The sequence below is a fragment of the Choristoneura fumiferana genome, chromosome 20 (assembly GCF_025370935.1).
Source record: "Choristoneura fumiferana chromosome 20, NRCan_CFum_1, whole genome shotgun sequence".
NCBI classification, from domain to species: Eukaryota; Metazoa; Arthropoda; class Insecta; order Lepidoptera; family Tortricidae; genus Choristoneura; species Choristoneura fumiferana.
The window spans coordinates 4,370,592-4,385,053 of NC_133491.1; the positions used below are offsets into that span (position 1 = coordinate 4,370,592).

The window sequence follows — 14,462 nt, forward strand, 5'->3', positions numbered from 1 at the left end:
CAATATTCGGAATAACAATTTTACACCTATAATACATTCGACAAAACATTTTATACCCATACAAATGTTATACGGAACAATTTTTCGACCAAACAATTTTTGACATTTTGATCATTCGACGAAACATTGTTATGAAAAAAATATGTTACGAATTTTTTTTATGCAAAACAGTTTTAGACCAGTGGATATAGACCCGCACATACATATTTAAAATTTTAAGTTCTTTTTTTCTTTGAATGTTGTCACGAATAAATGTTTTTCTTTTTTTCTATTTTATTAGCCTTCTGAGGCACGGAGTCTTAAAAACACGATACGTATAATTAATTATACCGTGTATAGTGTAAACCGGCTGCCATCAGACAGTCTGCGATCCAGTCTACCACACAATGTTGTTCGCAACTATCGTGCTAGTGTTTCTCTCCGCCGGCGCTCGCGCCGACGACTGTAAACTTAACAACGTGTTTTTTTAACGGCAAATATGATTTCATCGATTTGTCCCATAAGTTGACCAGCACACTATATATTGGCCTGACATGAAGCCCTTTGATTTCACTAAGAAAATTGCAGAAACCGGGGAAAATTATACTTGGTAAGATGCCACATGATTGTCACTATATTATTGTATGACACTGTATTATTATTTAGTACCTCGTTGAGCGAGCGAGCGCCCTGTGAGATAGTTCAACCATATGATAAGAATTCTCCTGCATACATACATATTATGGGATTCCTCGGGATGTTTTCCTCCACCGAAAACCAGTAGGTACCTAGTAAATTTTAAGTGTTGGTATTTTGCATTGGCAAAAACCGAAAAATACCTATAACATAGATGCAATTCCGAGGTCTGGCTTAGAGAACATAACACGAATAATGAGTTTGAGAAGCCCAATGTAGCTACCAAATCTATACCATCTAATATTTTATACATGAATGAGAGTTATTTTTGATCTTTATGTTAACACGCAATGATGAAATTCGATAACGAAACAGTTTGAAACCCTATAAGAAGGAAATAAGAGAGTTTATTCTGAAAATTGTAGGGTTCCGCGTGAGTGCGATAAACGAATTTTCCACTGACGAAGTCGCAAGCAAAAGCTGGCACCTATTTTAACAAGATCAATTCATTTTAAAAGCTCGTAGCGCAACAGAAAAACAAGAATTTAAATTAAGTATTTTTTTTTGTGCGCTGCAAGCTTTTTATAAATATTATTTGGTGTTACAGCTAGAGTAGGTAAATACTTATCATTATCAAGTATTTTGATATAATATTTTTCAGTGATTGTTCTGACGTCGTGGCTATTATAAGCAGATAATTGTATGCAGGATTACGAATGATCTATTTATAGCATTATGTCATACTTAATTCTGGACAATGATGTGACAGTACGTTAACCTTTTGATCCATTAACAAGTGACTCCCTCGGTCATTATCAAAGAGATCGAGTTACATACTTGACTTGTCATTTCTATAAATAACTCACAACAACATAAGTTTATCTGAGCTTATATTAGTTTGAGTCAGTAATATGTATTTCCTTCTTAGGGTTCCTTAGCCAAATGGCAAAAAACGGAACCCTTATGGATTCGTCATGTCTGTCTGTCTGTCTGTCCGTCTGTATGTCTCAGCCACTTTTTTCCGAAACTATAAGAACTATACTGTTGAAACTTGGTAAGTAGATGTAATCTGGAAACCGCATTAAGATTTTTACACAAAAATAGCAAAAAAACAATAAATTTTGGGGGTTCCTCATACTTAGAACTGAAAATCAAACATTTTTTTTCATCAAACCCATACGTGTGGGGTATTTATGGATAGGTCTTCAAAAATGATATTTAGGTTTCTAATATAATGCGCGAGAGACACTTCCAAAGTGGTTAAATCTGTGTCCCTCCACCCCCTGTAACTTCTAAAATAAGAGAATGATAAAACAAAAATATATGATGTACATATTACCATGCAAACTTCCACCGAAAATAGGTTTGAACGAGATCAAGTCAGTAGTTTTTTTTAATTCGTCATAAATGGTAAAGTAAAGGAAACTTTTATATTATGTTACTTGCTGCTACGGAACCCTTCAACGGCGAGTCCGACTTGCACTAATTCGCTTTTTTATAATTTTATAGCGACGTCAAGTTAAGCGGTATCATTAGGGTCATACATAAGAAAGAAAGAAAGAGAAAACATAACACATGTAGCGACTCTTAGCGCCATCTAGTGAACAACAATAGAAACTCCGACCATGTTCTACATCGCGCTAATCGAAGATTCTCACGAGTCGCATATATACAAGTTCCGACGCTCTTCCTTCGGACTTCGGTCCCAGGCATAACACCTGCCTGGAGAGAGATCTCTCTATTGGAGCTCCCCCCCCCACACACATAAGCTTCAAATATGTACCTACTTTGGGTCGCTAGCCAAAAATATTAAAATAAGAACTGCTGTTCTATTTTCTAATATACCCAGTATATAGGGCAATTCAAATCTAGCTCATTACTCTCTCATTAATTGTGGGCTATGGCTATTATCATTCATCTGAACTCAATCTACAATTACCGTGTCACTGTTGCGGAATAAAAAGACTAGAACAAGACTAGTACACAGAAGAATGAGAACGCCCGGCTAGTTTCGTTATTTAAATTAAGAATTATGTCTCACGGAAGCATAAGTAAGTAATTAAATTTCTTAACTGTTCCTTATGGTGTCAAGAACACTATTCATAAATGGAATCCGCCCGGATTGCTACCAGCAGGTGGTAGGACCTTGTGCAAGGTCCGCCCGGATTGCTACCACCATCTTGCTCGCTAATCCTGCCGTGAAGCAGCAGTGCTTGCACTGTTGTGTTTCGGCGTGGAGGGAGAGTAAGACAGCCGGTGAAATTACTGGCACGTGAGGTATCCCATCTTAGGCCTCTAGGTTGGCAACGCGTCTGCAATACCCCTGGTGTTGCAGATGTTTATGGGCGGTGGTGATCTCTTACCATCAGGAGACCCATTTTCTCGTTTGCCATCCAGTCAAATAAAAAAAAAAAAAAAAAAAAAATGGAAATTTTATTGATCAAAATATACATACAATCATGCTTACTGACGATAGATAAGGTAGAAAATACTTGGATTATGTTTTTTCGTCTGCCGTCAAGACAATTTTATTTTAATCACCTTTATTAGGATTCATTTGTGTTAAATTTGAGTAATCAATCGTCACGAACAGCCACTAAATATTATTTCTCGGCAAGAGTGGGAGAAAAGTAGAATCTTTATAATAAGCTCAAGATTATATATTTTTGATCTGTTTTCTAATATAAAACACGCGGCGAGTCTATTGGGCACCTTTGCACCAGGTATGACGCGGGGCGGTTTATTTGACTAATTATGATTGTATATTTGTTTTAATTTTAATATCTTGACATTTTTATTTCTATTATCTTATAATTTTAGCTTTAATTATACTTAATGCTTATTATAAAACGCCGTGTTACATTATTCCTATATAAAACATAAATAATAGTTTTTTCCATTTGGGAAATTCGTTACAAATCAGGCCTTCCTTATGCAAACATTGCACGTGAAACTTATAAAGAATTCCCCCCCGTACTTAACCAGCACTGGAAGGGGCCAATTAAAAAAAACATATAATATAAATATACATATATAATATAAATACACTAGCAAAATGTACAAAGATAAGAAAAATAAACCGCCCAACGATAAATTCGGCATGTAGTCACTACAGGCTGTAGTCCTACCAGTAGTACTATTGTTTTATACTCATTCAGACCCAAGTACTTAGAAGACTTTATTATGTACTTAATTGTACTTATACGCCATTTCCGATTAGCGTAAAATTTGAAACCAAAATGGCGGGTTTTCTATTAAGTCCTACTGGTAGGACCGTGGTATGCTATAACTTTTATTTTAATATTTTTCTTAGAGGTATAGGTATATTTTATTTTAATATTTTTCGTAACAGGTATGCAGCTAACGAATTCGAGGCCGGTGAGCACGGCGGCACCCACATGGATGCCCCTTACCACTTCTACAAGCCCGGCAAGTTTGTCGGAGAGCTACCCCTGGAAAGTCTCATCGTACCACGTAATTATGCAGGATCAGCCCTTAATTCCGTCTGCGATTAATTCATTAAAGCGATACCACGGGAACAATGCGATTTTTCGAGATAAAAATAACCCATGCTCTTTCCAGATTATCAAACCATCTCCATATTTAATTTCAGCTAAATTGGTTTCAGCGGTATACGCGTGAAGAGGGAACAAACAGAAATACATAGGTACAAAACATGGTAGTTTCATCATCATTTAATTTATAAATACCTAGGTGTTATTAATCAAATCACCACCGAGATGGATGGTTGATCTTGATCTGGTTAAAGCCGCGTGTACACGGTGGATGCAGACCGCTTCCAACCGAAACAACTGAAGGTCTGTGCGGAAGGCCGTGTTCAACAGTCGAATTTAACCGACTACAAAAAATCATGAAAATAATTTTCTACAAGTGAAGTCGGTGCCTCAGCACGAGCCAGCAGAAGTGGACCTATAGTCGTCTATCTCACCTACATACTATAACTATATTGGGCTTCAATCACCCCTGCTGGCTGGCCTGAGGCACCGACTTCAGACTGGTAGAAAATTATTTTCATGGTTTTTGGTAGCCGGTTAAATTTTTTGTTATATTTTTTTTTCACGCTTTTTAGTTTAAATTATCTAAGATACAATAGTCAATTGCTAGTCACCTTTTACGAAAGATTGTTTTTCCCAATGCAGAGACGTTCATTATAATAATAATGATAATAAATAAAATACAACCCAATTGATAACCTCCTCCTTTTTTAAAGTCGGTTAAGAAAGGATATAAAATCATTTCATTGGGTGGGGCTGATTGATATTCATCATTATCTCGATTTTCCAGTGATCATAGTAGACATAAGTTCCCGTGTCAACGGAGACCCCAACTTTGTTCTCTACAAGCAGCATCTAGACTACATGCTGAACAACAACGACGGCAAACCATGCATGATCATATTCAAGTTCGGATGGAGCCAGTTCTACACCGACAGAAAGAAATACTTGGGCGTCAATGAGAGGGACGGAACTTTGAATTTCCCTGGTAAGTACTTGGGCATCAACTAGAGATGAAACTTTGAACTATCCTGGTGAGATATACTTGGGCATCAATGAGAGGGACGAGACTTTGAACTACCCTGGTAAGATATAGGTACTTGGACATCAGTCAGAGGAATGGAGGTTTGAACTACCTTTTGAAAGATGTACTTGGGCATTATTCAGAGCGATGGAGGTTTGAACTACCTTTGACAGATATTAACTATTGACGACCGGGAGACCGGGTGGCCAAATGATTAGAGAACCTGACTACGAAACTTGAGGTCCTGGGTTCGATCTCCGGCTGGGGGCAGATATTTGTATAAATAATACGATTGTTTATTCTCGGGTCTTGTATGTTTAATAAGTAGTACTACGTATTTATCTATATAAGTATGTTTATCCGTTGCCTAGTATCCATAGTACAAGCTTTGCTTAGTTTGGGACTAGGTCAATTGGTATCAAATGTCTCATGATATTTATTTATCTATATACTTATACAGAAGGATGGAGTTTTGAACTACCCAGGTAAGATATACTTGGGCATCAATCAGACGGATGGAGCTTTGAAATACCCGTATTAAATAATCAGGAATGACGGAATAACAATAAACGATAAGGACGGTCATACTGAACAACTTTTCCCATGGGATCAATACGAAAAATTGGGTAAAAAAATGAGCTATTTCATAGAAAACCTCAGCACCTCACCAGCCTCAAAGTCGAAGTCAAAGTCAAAATATCTTTATTCAATTTAGGCTATAACAAACACTTATGAATGTCAAAAAAAAATCTACAACCGGTTCGGAAAAACCTCTGTTGAGAAGAATTCGGCAAGAAACTCAACGAGGTATATTTTTTTTAAACAGATTTACAATAATATTAAATGATATGTATACATCACAAGTATTTAACACAACTTTATTTTTAACACTCAATGAATGAAACCAGGGATTTTTTCCCGATTTTCGTATTGGTCCCACGGGAAAAGTTAGTCAGTATGACGGCGATAAAGACCGCTTTTTGTTATTCCTGATCGCCGATTAAAAATCACCGTGTAGGTCGTGTACGTACAATTCAATGCCTCTTTATTGTCCATCAAAAAACGAGTAGGTAAAAGAAATAACATTTTTCTTTTTTTTTGTTTGTTAGGTCTTAGCCAAGAAATAGCGGAGTGGATAACTACGTCATACAAGAACGTGGTGGGAGTGGGGGTCGACGTGGCTTCCCTCGACCCTGGCAGTAGCACAGTCTTCCCCGTGCATCAGCAGCTGATGGCTGCTGGTCTATTCGGCATGGAGAATGTCAAGCTTGACACTCATGTGCCAGGTAAGACGTCTATAATCATCATCGTCTCCTGCTGTAGTAATTGGGTATACCTAGAGCCATCCACGAAGACGCGTGTTGTTGTTGTTGTTTCTTTAAAAAAATATGGCTCTGTCCATCGGAGGACAATTTTGCCAGTGTCTAGTATTTTTGCCGTCGTACGGTAAAAAAAATCTAGAAAACGAAATATGAGAGGTAATGGTGGTTGAACGATGACAGCGCGAATCCACGAGACGCGTGATTTTGACAAAATTTGACATTAAGTAATAACATAGTAATAAGAACCACGGCACGCGTCATCGTGAATGACTCTACCTATAACCTAGTTCCCTGGGTAAAATAAACACCATTTAGTCCGTGCATTAGATTGTCAGAAATTTTTGGACACGTATTTTTTCTATTGTCAATCAAACAAAAAAAATAGTCCGAGAGTGGGGGCCCGTAACGTCAATAACCCGTGCTAAAAAGTGTCGCACGGCGTGCTGTGACGCGGAACTTTTATATGGCTATATCATTATTTGCAATCCGATATTTTCTGATAATCTAATTTACAGACTAATAAAATTTTATATGGACTCTAGCTTATTAATTTCGCCTTAAATAAGAACGAAGCCGTAAGACATTGACATCTATGTACCTTACGGCACAGATGTCGATGCCGTAACGCAGGCTTTCTCAAACTTATGGCTCCACGTACCCCTGTGAAAGTTTCTAGACCACAGCGAACCCCTACCTCCCCCCCAAAGAAAGTAATAAAATTGACTGTTGGAGAAACTAAGTTTATTTTTAATTCAATCATCATTATAATATAATGTATATTATTTATTTCAATAAAAGGTAACAAATGTAGGTAAGAATCGTCTTGCCAACGAAAATACAAACTGAAACAAACAACAACAAATAAGTAACAAATTTGGAGTTGAAATAAAAAATACAAAAAGACTCCAAAAACCAATCTTGATCATCTTGCCAGTCTTGCAGCCACCATCACGTAAACCTTGTCGCGAACCCCCTACCGTCGAATAGCCAACCCCTAGGGGTTCGCGAACCCCACTTTGAGAAACCCTGCCGTAACGTAAGCCGTACATAAGAAACTATGCGAAGTTTTCAAGATATACTCTCAGCGGCACAAGATTTGGCCCACTCCATACAAAATTACCTATTACTGCATACATTCGAGGGCCAGATTTTTAAACTGCATAATTTACCTTATGTTTCAGAGTACGGCTGCACAGGAATAGCATTACCGATGAAGATCGCAAAGGGCACAGGAGGACCATTGCGGTTGGTGGCCATCTGCCCTAAGCAGACTCCGACGAAGTTCTGACTTTGACCTGCCGTATTGACTTATTTCGTTTATCCACCCTAAGGTTGATTGGTACTCGGAGACGCGTGTCCATCTGTCCACTCTGAATAGAGTTTAACGTAGCTCTAAGACAAGAACACGCCATGTAATGACTGCAGGATTTTGGCATTAACTCGTTCATTTCACTCATTCTCCTTTTATGCAATGCTCTGACTCTCGCATTGTCATTTTTTGTCCTAAATCTAAATCTAATTATATTTGGTAAATCGGCTATCATATTATACTGTAAAGTTACAATATTATTAAACTACAAGTTCATATGTTGATCTTCGTGATTTTATTTGCTGCCGCTATATCTTCTTTCGATCCCTGGATCCACGCACTCTTGTAATAATTATTAGTAGTAATTTGAAGTTTAAACGTGTTTAATTGTGAATAAAATTTGTAATAAAAATATTGATTAATTATTATACTTTTGATAGCAACTATATATGGTTGAGATCAGAGGGTATCTGTTAGGAAACACATTGTCTGTCTCTCGCTACTTATGGTAGGTACGAGTATAGTTGGAAAGCCACCTCTATCTATCAGCGTTGCTTTGTTTATTTACGAGTTTTGAGCATCGAAAGTGAAATCGTCCCGTATTGGTTCCTAGAAGTTATAGCAACCCTACTTATATCTAATCTAATTGATTGTATAGGTAGCGTCACCAGAGTTGAGGTCACACACACAAGTACATGTCAATGTCATGTAATGACAGCACGAATTTGACATTAACTCATTCATTTCATTCATTCTCTTATTATGCAATCAGTTCTTTTTGTAGCTGTGTGTAATCATTCACTTCGACTCTCGTGGCACTACCTATATCTATCAGGGGATTCGATTTGTAGCATTCGAACATGGCGGATGTAGACAATACCTACCTATCTAATTTTGCTATTTCTGTTTCTTTGGCTAGTTGAAGTAAGTATAATTTTGATAGTGTTTTATGCGGCGATTAACCTTCAGTGAACAGACTTCAAACCAAATAAATAATAAAAAACTTTATTAAAATTGGAAACAAAATAATCACTTATTCATCGTACAAAAATAACTAAACAAACATTAAGTACTTATCTTTTTTGTTGTTAACTTAACAATATTATTGCACTTATTATAATAACTAAATAAATATTTCTTTGTTTAAAAATTCACTGTGGCATTCACCCATCCGTTCCTTATAAAAACCAATGTTGATATGTGCCAAAATATATCAAGATAGGTGGTTAGCGGTAATAAAAAAAAATCATCTAGGTATGTTATACCTACATGAAACTAAAACATAAACAGCTGTTCGTTCCTTAGAAACTAAATCATAATTATTCAAGTGAAATGAAAACTACACTTTTCCTTGAAGAAGTAAACTACTAGACTGAAATTATGAATATGTGTGCCATTTGTAAGTAAATATATCGTCAGCGTCAAAATTAGTGGATCACTTTTGTACTTTTTGGTCGCATGCACATGAATTGCGGTACACCAACGCGACAATATATACTTTAGGGACAATGCACCATTGGTTGCAGCTACTTTTGAAGCTGACTATACCTTGCGTTAGTCTACGAAATTTACGAAAGGTACGCTATGTAGCTTTTTAAAAAATAAATGTAAAATAAGATTTAAGCTTTAAAACCACGTTTCTTAACCTGGGATCCTACAGGCTTGCTCGGCTTTAGGACCGCCATAGAATCCTCGCTGAGTTTCTTCGACACTTGATGCGTTCGCGGCATGTAGTGATCGGTAACCAACTGCAAATACGTCTTGATCAAAGTGTACTCTGTGCAACTTTCAGGCAAGTTGTTTCCTTCGATCACCAACCTCATTAAACCAGTACCTCTACTGTGCATTAACGAGCTTTGGTACGAGAGTATGTCAACTATCTTAGTAATATTAAAAAAATCCAAATTATTGTATCCAAGATTCAAGGAGCATAGTGTAAAGTTGCCAATGCAAAACCGATGGCCATCCTTAAAAACAGTGTTCTGGCTCGTGAAGGCGTATTCGAACGGGCCGACAATGCCTAACGCCATCATCTCGGCATTTTCATAATCGGAGGAACCTTTGACTTCACCCATCAGTGTTTGTCTCTTTGCTAGTTGACTGCGTCTGCGAGACGCCTCACTCCTAGCTGGTAAACGGTTGAGGCGTATTTGTTTTAGGCACTTCTCAATAACGGCAGCTTTCGTCTGAAAATATTCTATTCCTTGTCGCTTCATTTCCATTACTTCAGTTGCAGTCAGCTGGAATTTGGATAAATGTACCAAAATATGCTCAGCTCCAACAGCGGATAACTTATTGTTGCACAAGTTCAAATGTAAAAGGCGACGGTTGGTCCTCAACGAACGTCCTAAAGCCTCAGCACCTAAATCCGTGATCTTGTTGTAGGAAAGATTAAGCACGAGCAGATTCTTCGAAGCGGGTCGTTGGAATTCAATCCTCTCCGCAATCTCCCGGCAAACTATATCGCTTATATTGCAATTACTTAACGACAGGCACTTTAAAGACGAAGTCTGATCCAGAAGAATATAGTAATTCCCTTGACGCACGTACGAACTATCAAGGCAAATGTCCGTTAAATTGGAAAACGGTAGGAACTTTGCGATCTCGTACAAAATACCGCAGTTTAGCCTCTTTTCTTTGATAGTTAATTTCGTAAGCATTGCATGAAATGGGAGACAGAGTGAAATAACCTTCATTACTTGTCGATTTAATGGAAGAATACAGTCAATAAACGCAATTTCCACCAGACGCCCATTATGGTCATAAGTCGCAGTTAATATTATGGCATCTTCATTTTCAAAATCCGGGGGTACAGCTACAAAGGTCTTGACAGTTGCAGTAGAAATAGTTGAAAAGTTTATAGATCCCTTTTGGGTTTGTACGAACCTGACGCGCTTGTCGCCGCCCTTGTGAAAATAATCATCTGTGAAAAAACGGACTCGGTGAGTTGACCAATGGTTGGCAATGCACAACTAAGTACGCGTGATAGCCACGGCTCACTAGTCGCATAATTACTAGAATTAAATAACGTACTAATTTCTTTGTAATCTTAGAGCGCCGTCATCAAAGTACGTCACAGCTTAGGCTACAGTACACCTAAGTACAGTCAACGCCGTAAATAGCGATCAGTTTTGTACCTTATCACTTTAACGTCATGTTTTAAAAGCCATACAAAATCATGTAACGACTGAAAGCGACAAGGTACAAAAGTGATCACTTATTTATGATGTTGGCTGTACTTACATAAGTAGGTACACATGCGCACATGCGTAAAACTCAATTGTACCTAATCCAAAATCCATTTATTAGCAACAAAACACTAGTGAACATTTATATGCAGTAGCAAAAAACTATCCTTAATTTAAGTGATTATATCATGGACAGGGATATTTGGAAATAATTCCGATCCGCATTAGCGATCCCTTCAAATAGCGAACCTACTGTGTTAAAAATAAAGTTGTGTTAAATACTTGTGATGTATACATGTCATTTAATAATATTGTAAATCTGTTTTAAAAAAAAATATATATACCTCGTTGAGTTTCTTGCCGGATTCTTCTCAGCAGAGGTTTTTCCGAACCGGTGGTAGATTTTTTTTGACATTCATAAGTGCTCGTTGTAGCCTAAATTGAATAAAGATATTTTGACTTTGACTTTGACTTTGACTTTGACTTTGTTGTTTTCTAAGAGACTTGTGTTGTGGCTAAATCCAGAATTAATGTATTTTCAACTTATTAGTCGGTTAGCTGTCGTATTTTCCAAACTGCAATTGAATTAAGTTAAAGTGAAGTTTTGATAGGATTTTGTGCAAGGTCCGAACGGATTGCTACCACCATCTTGCTCGCTAATTCTGCCGTGAAGCAGCAATGCTTGCACTGTGTTTCGGCGTGGAGAGTAAGACAGCCGGCGAAATTACTGGCACTTGAGGTATCCCATCTTAGGCCTCTAGGTTGGCAACGCGTCTGCAATACCCCTGGTGTTGCAAATGTTTATGGGCGGTGGTGGTCTCTTACCATCAGGAGACCCACTTGCCCGTTTGCCATCCAGTCGAATAAAAAAAAAGGTAAGGCGTTATTACTTTCTTTCGAAAATATAACGAAAATAGAGAAATAACAGTACAAAGACGACACATTACCTACACGCCGGCTAGATAAGGACACATAGACATATTCAAAGATTTGACGATAGTGATCCATTATTTTCACAAATGCATTCTCGGAAATGCTGACAAATGTTATTAGAACATGACAGTTGCAAGGTCAGAGGATGGATTCCCGATCCGATAACGGCTGAAGGAAAAAAGGAAAAATGTAGATACTTTTCGAAATAATTAATTATAATGCTCGATATGGCCGTGGCAATGTTGATCTAAGTCTCGGCGTTGCTTTAAAAGTTTTAAATAATTTATTGAATTAGTTATTACTTTACGGAGATCCATATTAATTAACTGAAACAATTACTTTGCTCACCCGCGACCTAAAACCAGGGGGTCACATTTCTCGGCACTGCAGGGCTACTACGAAACTCGAAGTTCGTATCGTACCGTCCCTATCGCTCTCGTATTAAATAGTAATAGTATAAGTGTCAGAGGGACTGCACGACACGAACTTCGAGTTTCGAGTTACGTAGTAGCCCTCTGTATGTACGTAAAGGTAGCATTCCGTTCTGAGCGACCGCGACCCGCGACGGCGACCAGATGACCACGCGACCATGGTTGTTCCCACCGGTCGCGCGACGCGGTTGCGGCATTTCTTTAGTGCCCCATATAAATTCATACTAAGCAGTAGGATACTGTGCATGGCTATCTCATCCTCTATCTCTGCATCCTCTATCGCATGTACAACGGGGAGTGCTCCGAGGAGTTATTCGGGTTGATCCCTGCCGCATCCTTTCGCCACCGACCTACGCGACAACACTTCCATCCTCACCATTTAGATGGTTGGCGGTCCTCTACTGTGCGTTTTTCCAGAAATTTCCTGCCTCGCACAGCAAAACTCTGGAATGAGCTATCGCCTGCGGTATTCCCGGACCGCTATGACCTTCAAGTTTTCAAGAAAAGAGCGTACTCCTACCTTAAAGGCCGGCAACGCACTTGTGACTCTTCTGGTGTTGCAGGTGTCCATGGGCGACGGTAATCGCTTACCATCAGGCGATCCGCCTGCTCGTTTTCCCCCTATACCATAAAAAAAAAAAAGTATGTCGCGCGACCCAGTCGCGGTCGCTAAGAATGGAATGCTACCTCATTGCAAAAGTTACCTTGGAGCGATCTTTTCACGACCACCAACTTCGAGCCATTCAATTCCTTCACAATCCAAGGAATAAAGTGGTCGAAGTCCAGGGGATTCTGGGGGTTGAGACTTTTGGCTCCGTGAACTGCGGAACTGGGCATCATATCGGATAAATTAACGGCCCTCGAAGCTGACTTCGATGAAAACGCCTTCTTTGATTCACCGATCGGGCGGTTAGCCGCGATTCGAGACGCTGATGCCATCATTTTTGAAACGAAATTAATGAAATGTATAAGTATCTATTAGGTAATCTTAAAATTAAATTGACGACGTAATCTTTAAAATCAATGTCACATCAGCATGACTTGAGCATTACAATCAAAGATGACAATCAAGGCCGAGAGGGATTAGTGCAAAGAGTATTGGTACCTACTTAGAGAAAATTGGGTTTGTGGCTGCTGGGCCCAGTTTCTCGAACTATAATTAAATATTTTGTTTCATTTTTAAAATTTTACAAACATTTATTTAGCTGTCCCGTTGTCTGTCTGACTTTCTGTCTATTCGACCAACTTCCACTAGTTGGATTGACTTGTTTGGTATATTATGTAAATTGCGTGACAATACAATAATCTGGTAGTGACATTTTGGGCCGGACTTGGCTCGCGGGCCGTAGTTTGGCGACCCCTGGATTAGACCACAGAAAAACAGTCTAGCCATAAACTCGTCAGAGCAGTGAGCACCTATGCCCTTAGATAGTTTAAGAGCTACGCTAAATTTGTTTCAGGTTTCAGAATTTGTTTTCTGCAACAAGAATTCCAAAAGAATAAAAATAAAGAGAAAGAAAAAGACTTTTCAAACAATACCACTACACCACTACGTAACAGCACGGCTACTACGAAACTCGAAACTCGAAGTTCGTGTCGTGCGGTCCCTCTGACACTTAAACTATTTAATACGAGAACGAGAGGGACGGAACGAAACGAACTTCGAGTTTCGAGTTTGGTAGTAGCCCTGCAGCTTTGAGTCACCTTTGAGTATTCAAAGTCAAAGTCAAAATATCTTTATTCAATTTAGGCTATAACAAGCACTTATGAATGTCAAAAAAAATCTACCACCGGATCGGAAAAACCTCTGTTGAGAAGAATCCGGCAAGAAACTCAACAAGGTATATTCCTTTCAAACAGATTTACAATATTATTAAATGATATATGTAAGTATACATCACAAGTACTTAACACAACTTTATTTTTAACACAGTAGGTTCGCTATTTGAAGGGATCGCTAAAAATGCGGATAGTATTGTAATGTATAGGAATGTACTCGACTAGAATACTCAGTGTAGTCGCACGATTGATCATGTTTTTCGTGTACACCGAATATTAATAAATTTAGTAGAAAATAACTTAATTTGGTCCTGGCGCTTCGCCGGCCGCTGCCGCGGCACGCTCG

At 38.4% G+C, this 14,462-nt stretch overlaps 2 protein-coding genes across 2 annotated transcripts; one reads left to right on the forward strand and one right to left on the reverse strand.

Moving 5' to 3' along the window:
* Positions 1-487: 487 nt before the first annotated feature.
* Positions 488-8,199, forward strand: LOC141439054 (isatin hydrolase-like). Its single transcript, XM_074103180.1, has 5 exons — positions 488-589; positions 3,968-4,089; positions 4,921-5,118; positions 6,264-6,440; positions 7,658-8,199. The coding sequence occupies exons 1-5, from the start codon at positions 534-536 to the stop codon at positions 7,762-7,764; spliced, it is 660 nt and encodes a 219-aa protein (XP_073959281.1). The 5' UTR covers positions 488-533; the 3' UTR covers positions 7,765-8,199.
* Positions 8,200-9,397: 1,198 nt separating this feature from the next.
* On the reverse strand, positions 9,398-13,357 carry LOC141439055 (uncharacterized). The gene is made up of 2 exons (XM_074103181.1): positions 13,042-13,357; positions 9,398-10,708 (listed from the first exon to the last, which is right to left on the reverse strand). The coding sequence occupies exons 1-2, from the start codon at positions 13,277-13,279 to the stop codon at positions 9,405-9,407; spliced, it is 1,542 nt and encodes a 513-aa protein (XP_073959282.1). The 5' UTR covers positions 13,280-13,357; the 3' UTR covers positions 9,398-9,404.
* Between the last annotated feature and the right edge of the window lie 1,105 nt (positions 13,358-14,462).

What these genes read in the sequence shown, in the direction of transcription:
- LOC141439054 (XM_074103180.1), top strand. Translation starts at nt 534, where the DNA reads ATGAAGCCCTTTGATTTCACTAAGAAAATTGCAGAAACCGGGGAAAAT. An exon ending in ACCGGGGAAAATTATACTTG is followed by an intron (nt 590 to 3,967) that starts GTAAGATGCCAC and finishes TTTTCGTAACAG; the next exon opens with GTATGCAGCTAACGAATTCG. An exon ending in CGGAACTTTGAATTTCCCTG is followed by an intron (nt 5,119 to 6,263) that starts GTAAGTACTTGG and finishes TTTGTTTGTTAG; the next exon opens with GTCTTAGCCAAGAAATAGCG.
- LOC141439055 (XM_074103181.1), bottom strand. Translation starts at nt 13,279, where the DNA reads ATGATGGCATCAGCGTCTCGAATCGCGGCTAACCGCCCGATCGGTGAA. An exon ending in CGTGAAAAGATCGCTCCAAG is followed by an intron (nt 10,709 to 13,041) that starts GTAACTTTTGCA and finishes GTTTTTTCACAG; the next exon opens with ATGATTATTTTCACAAGGGC.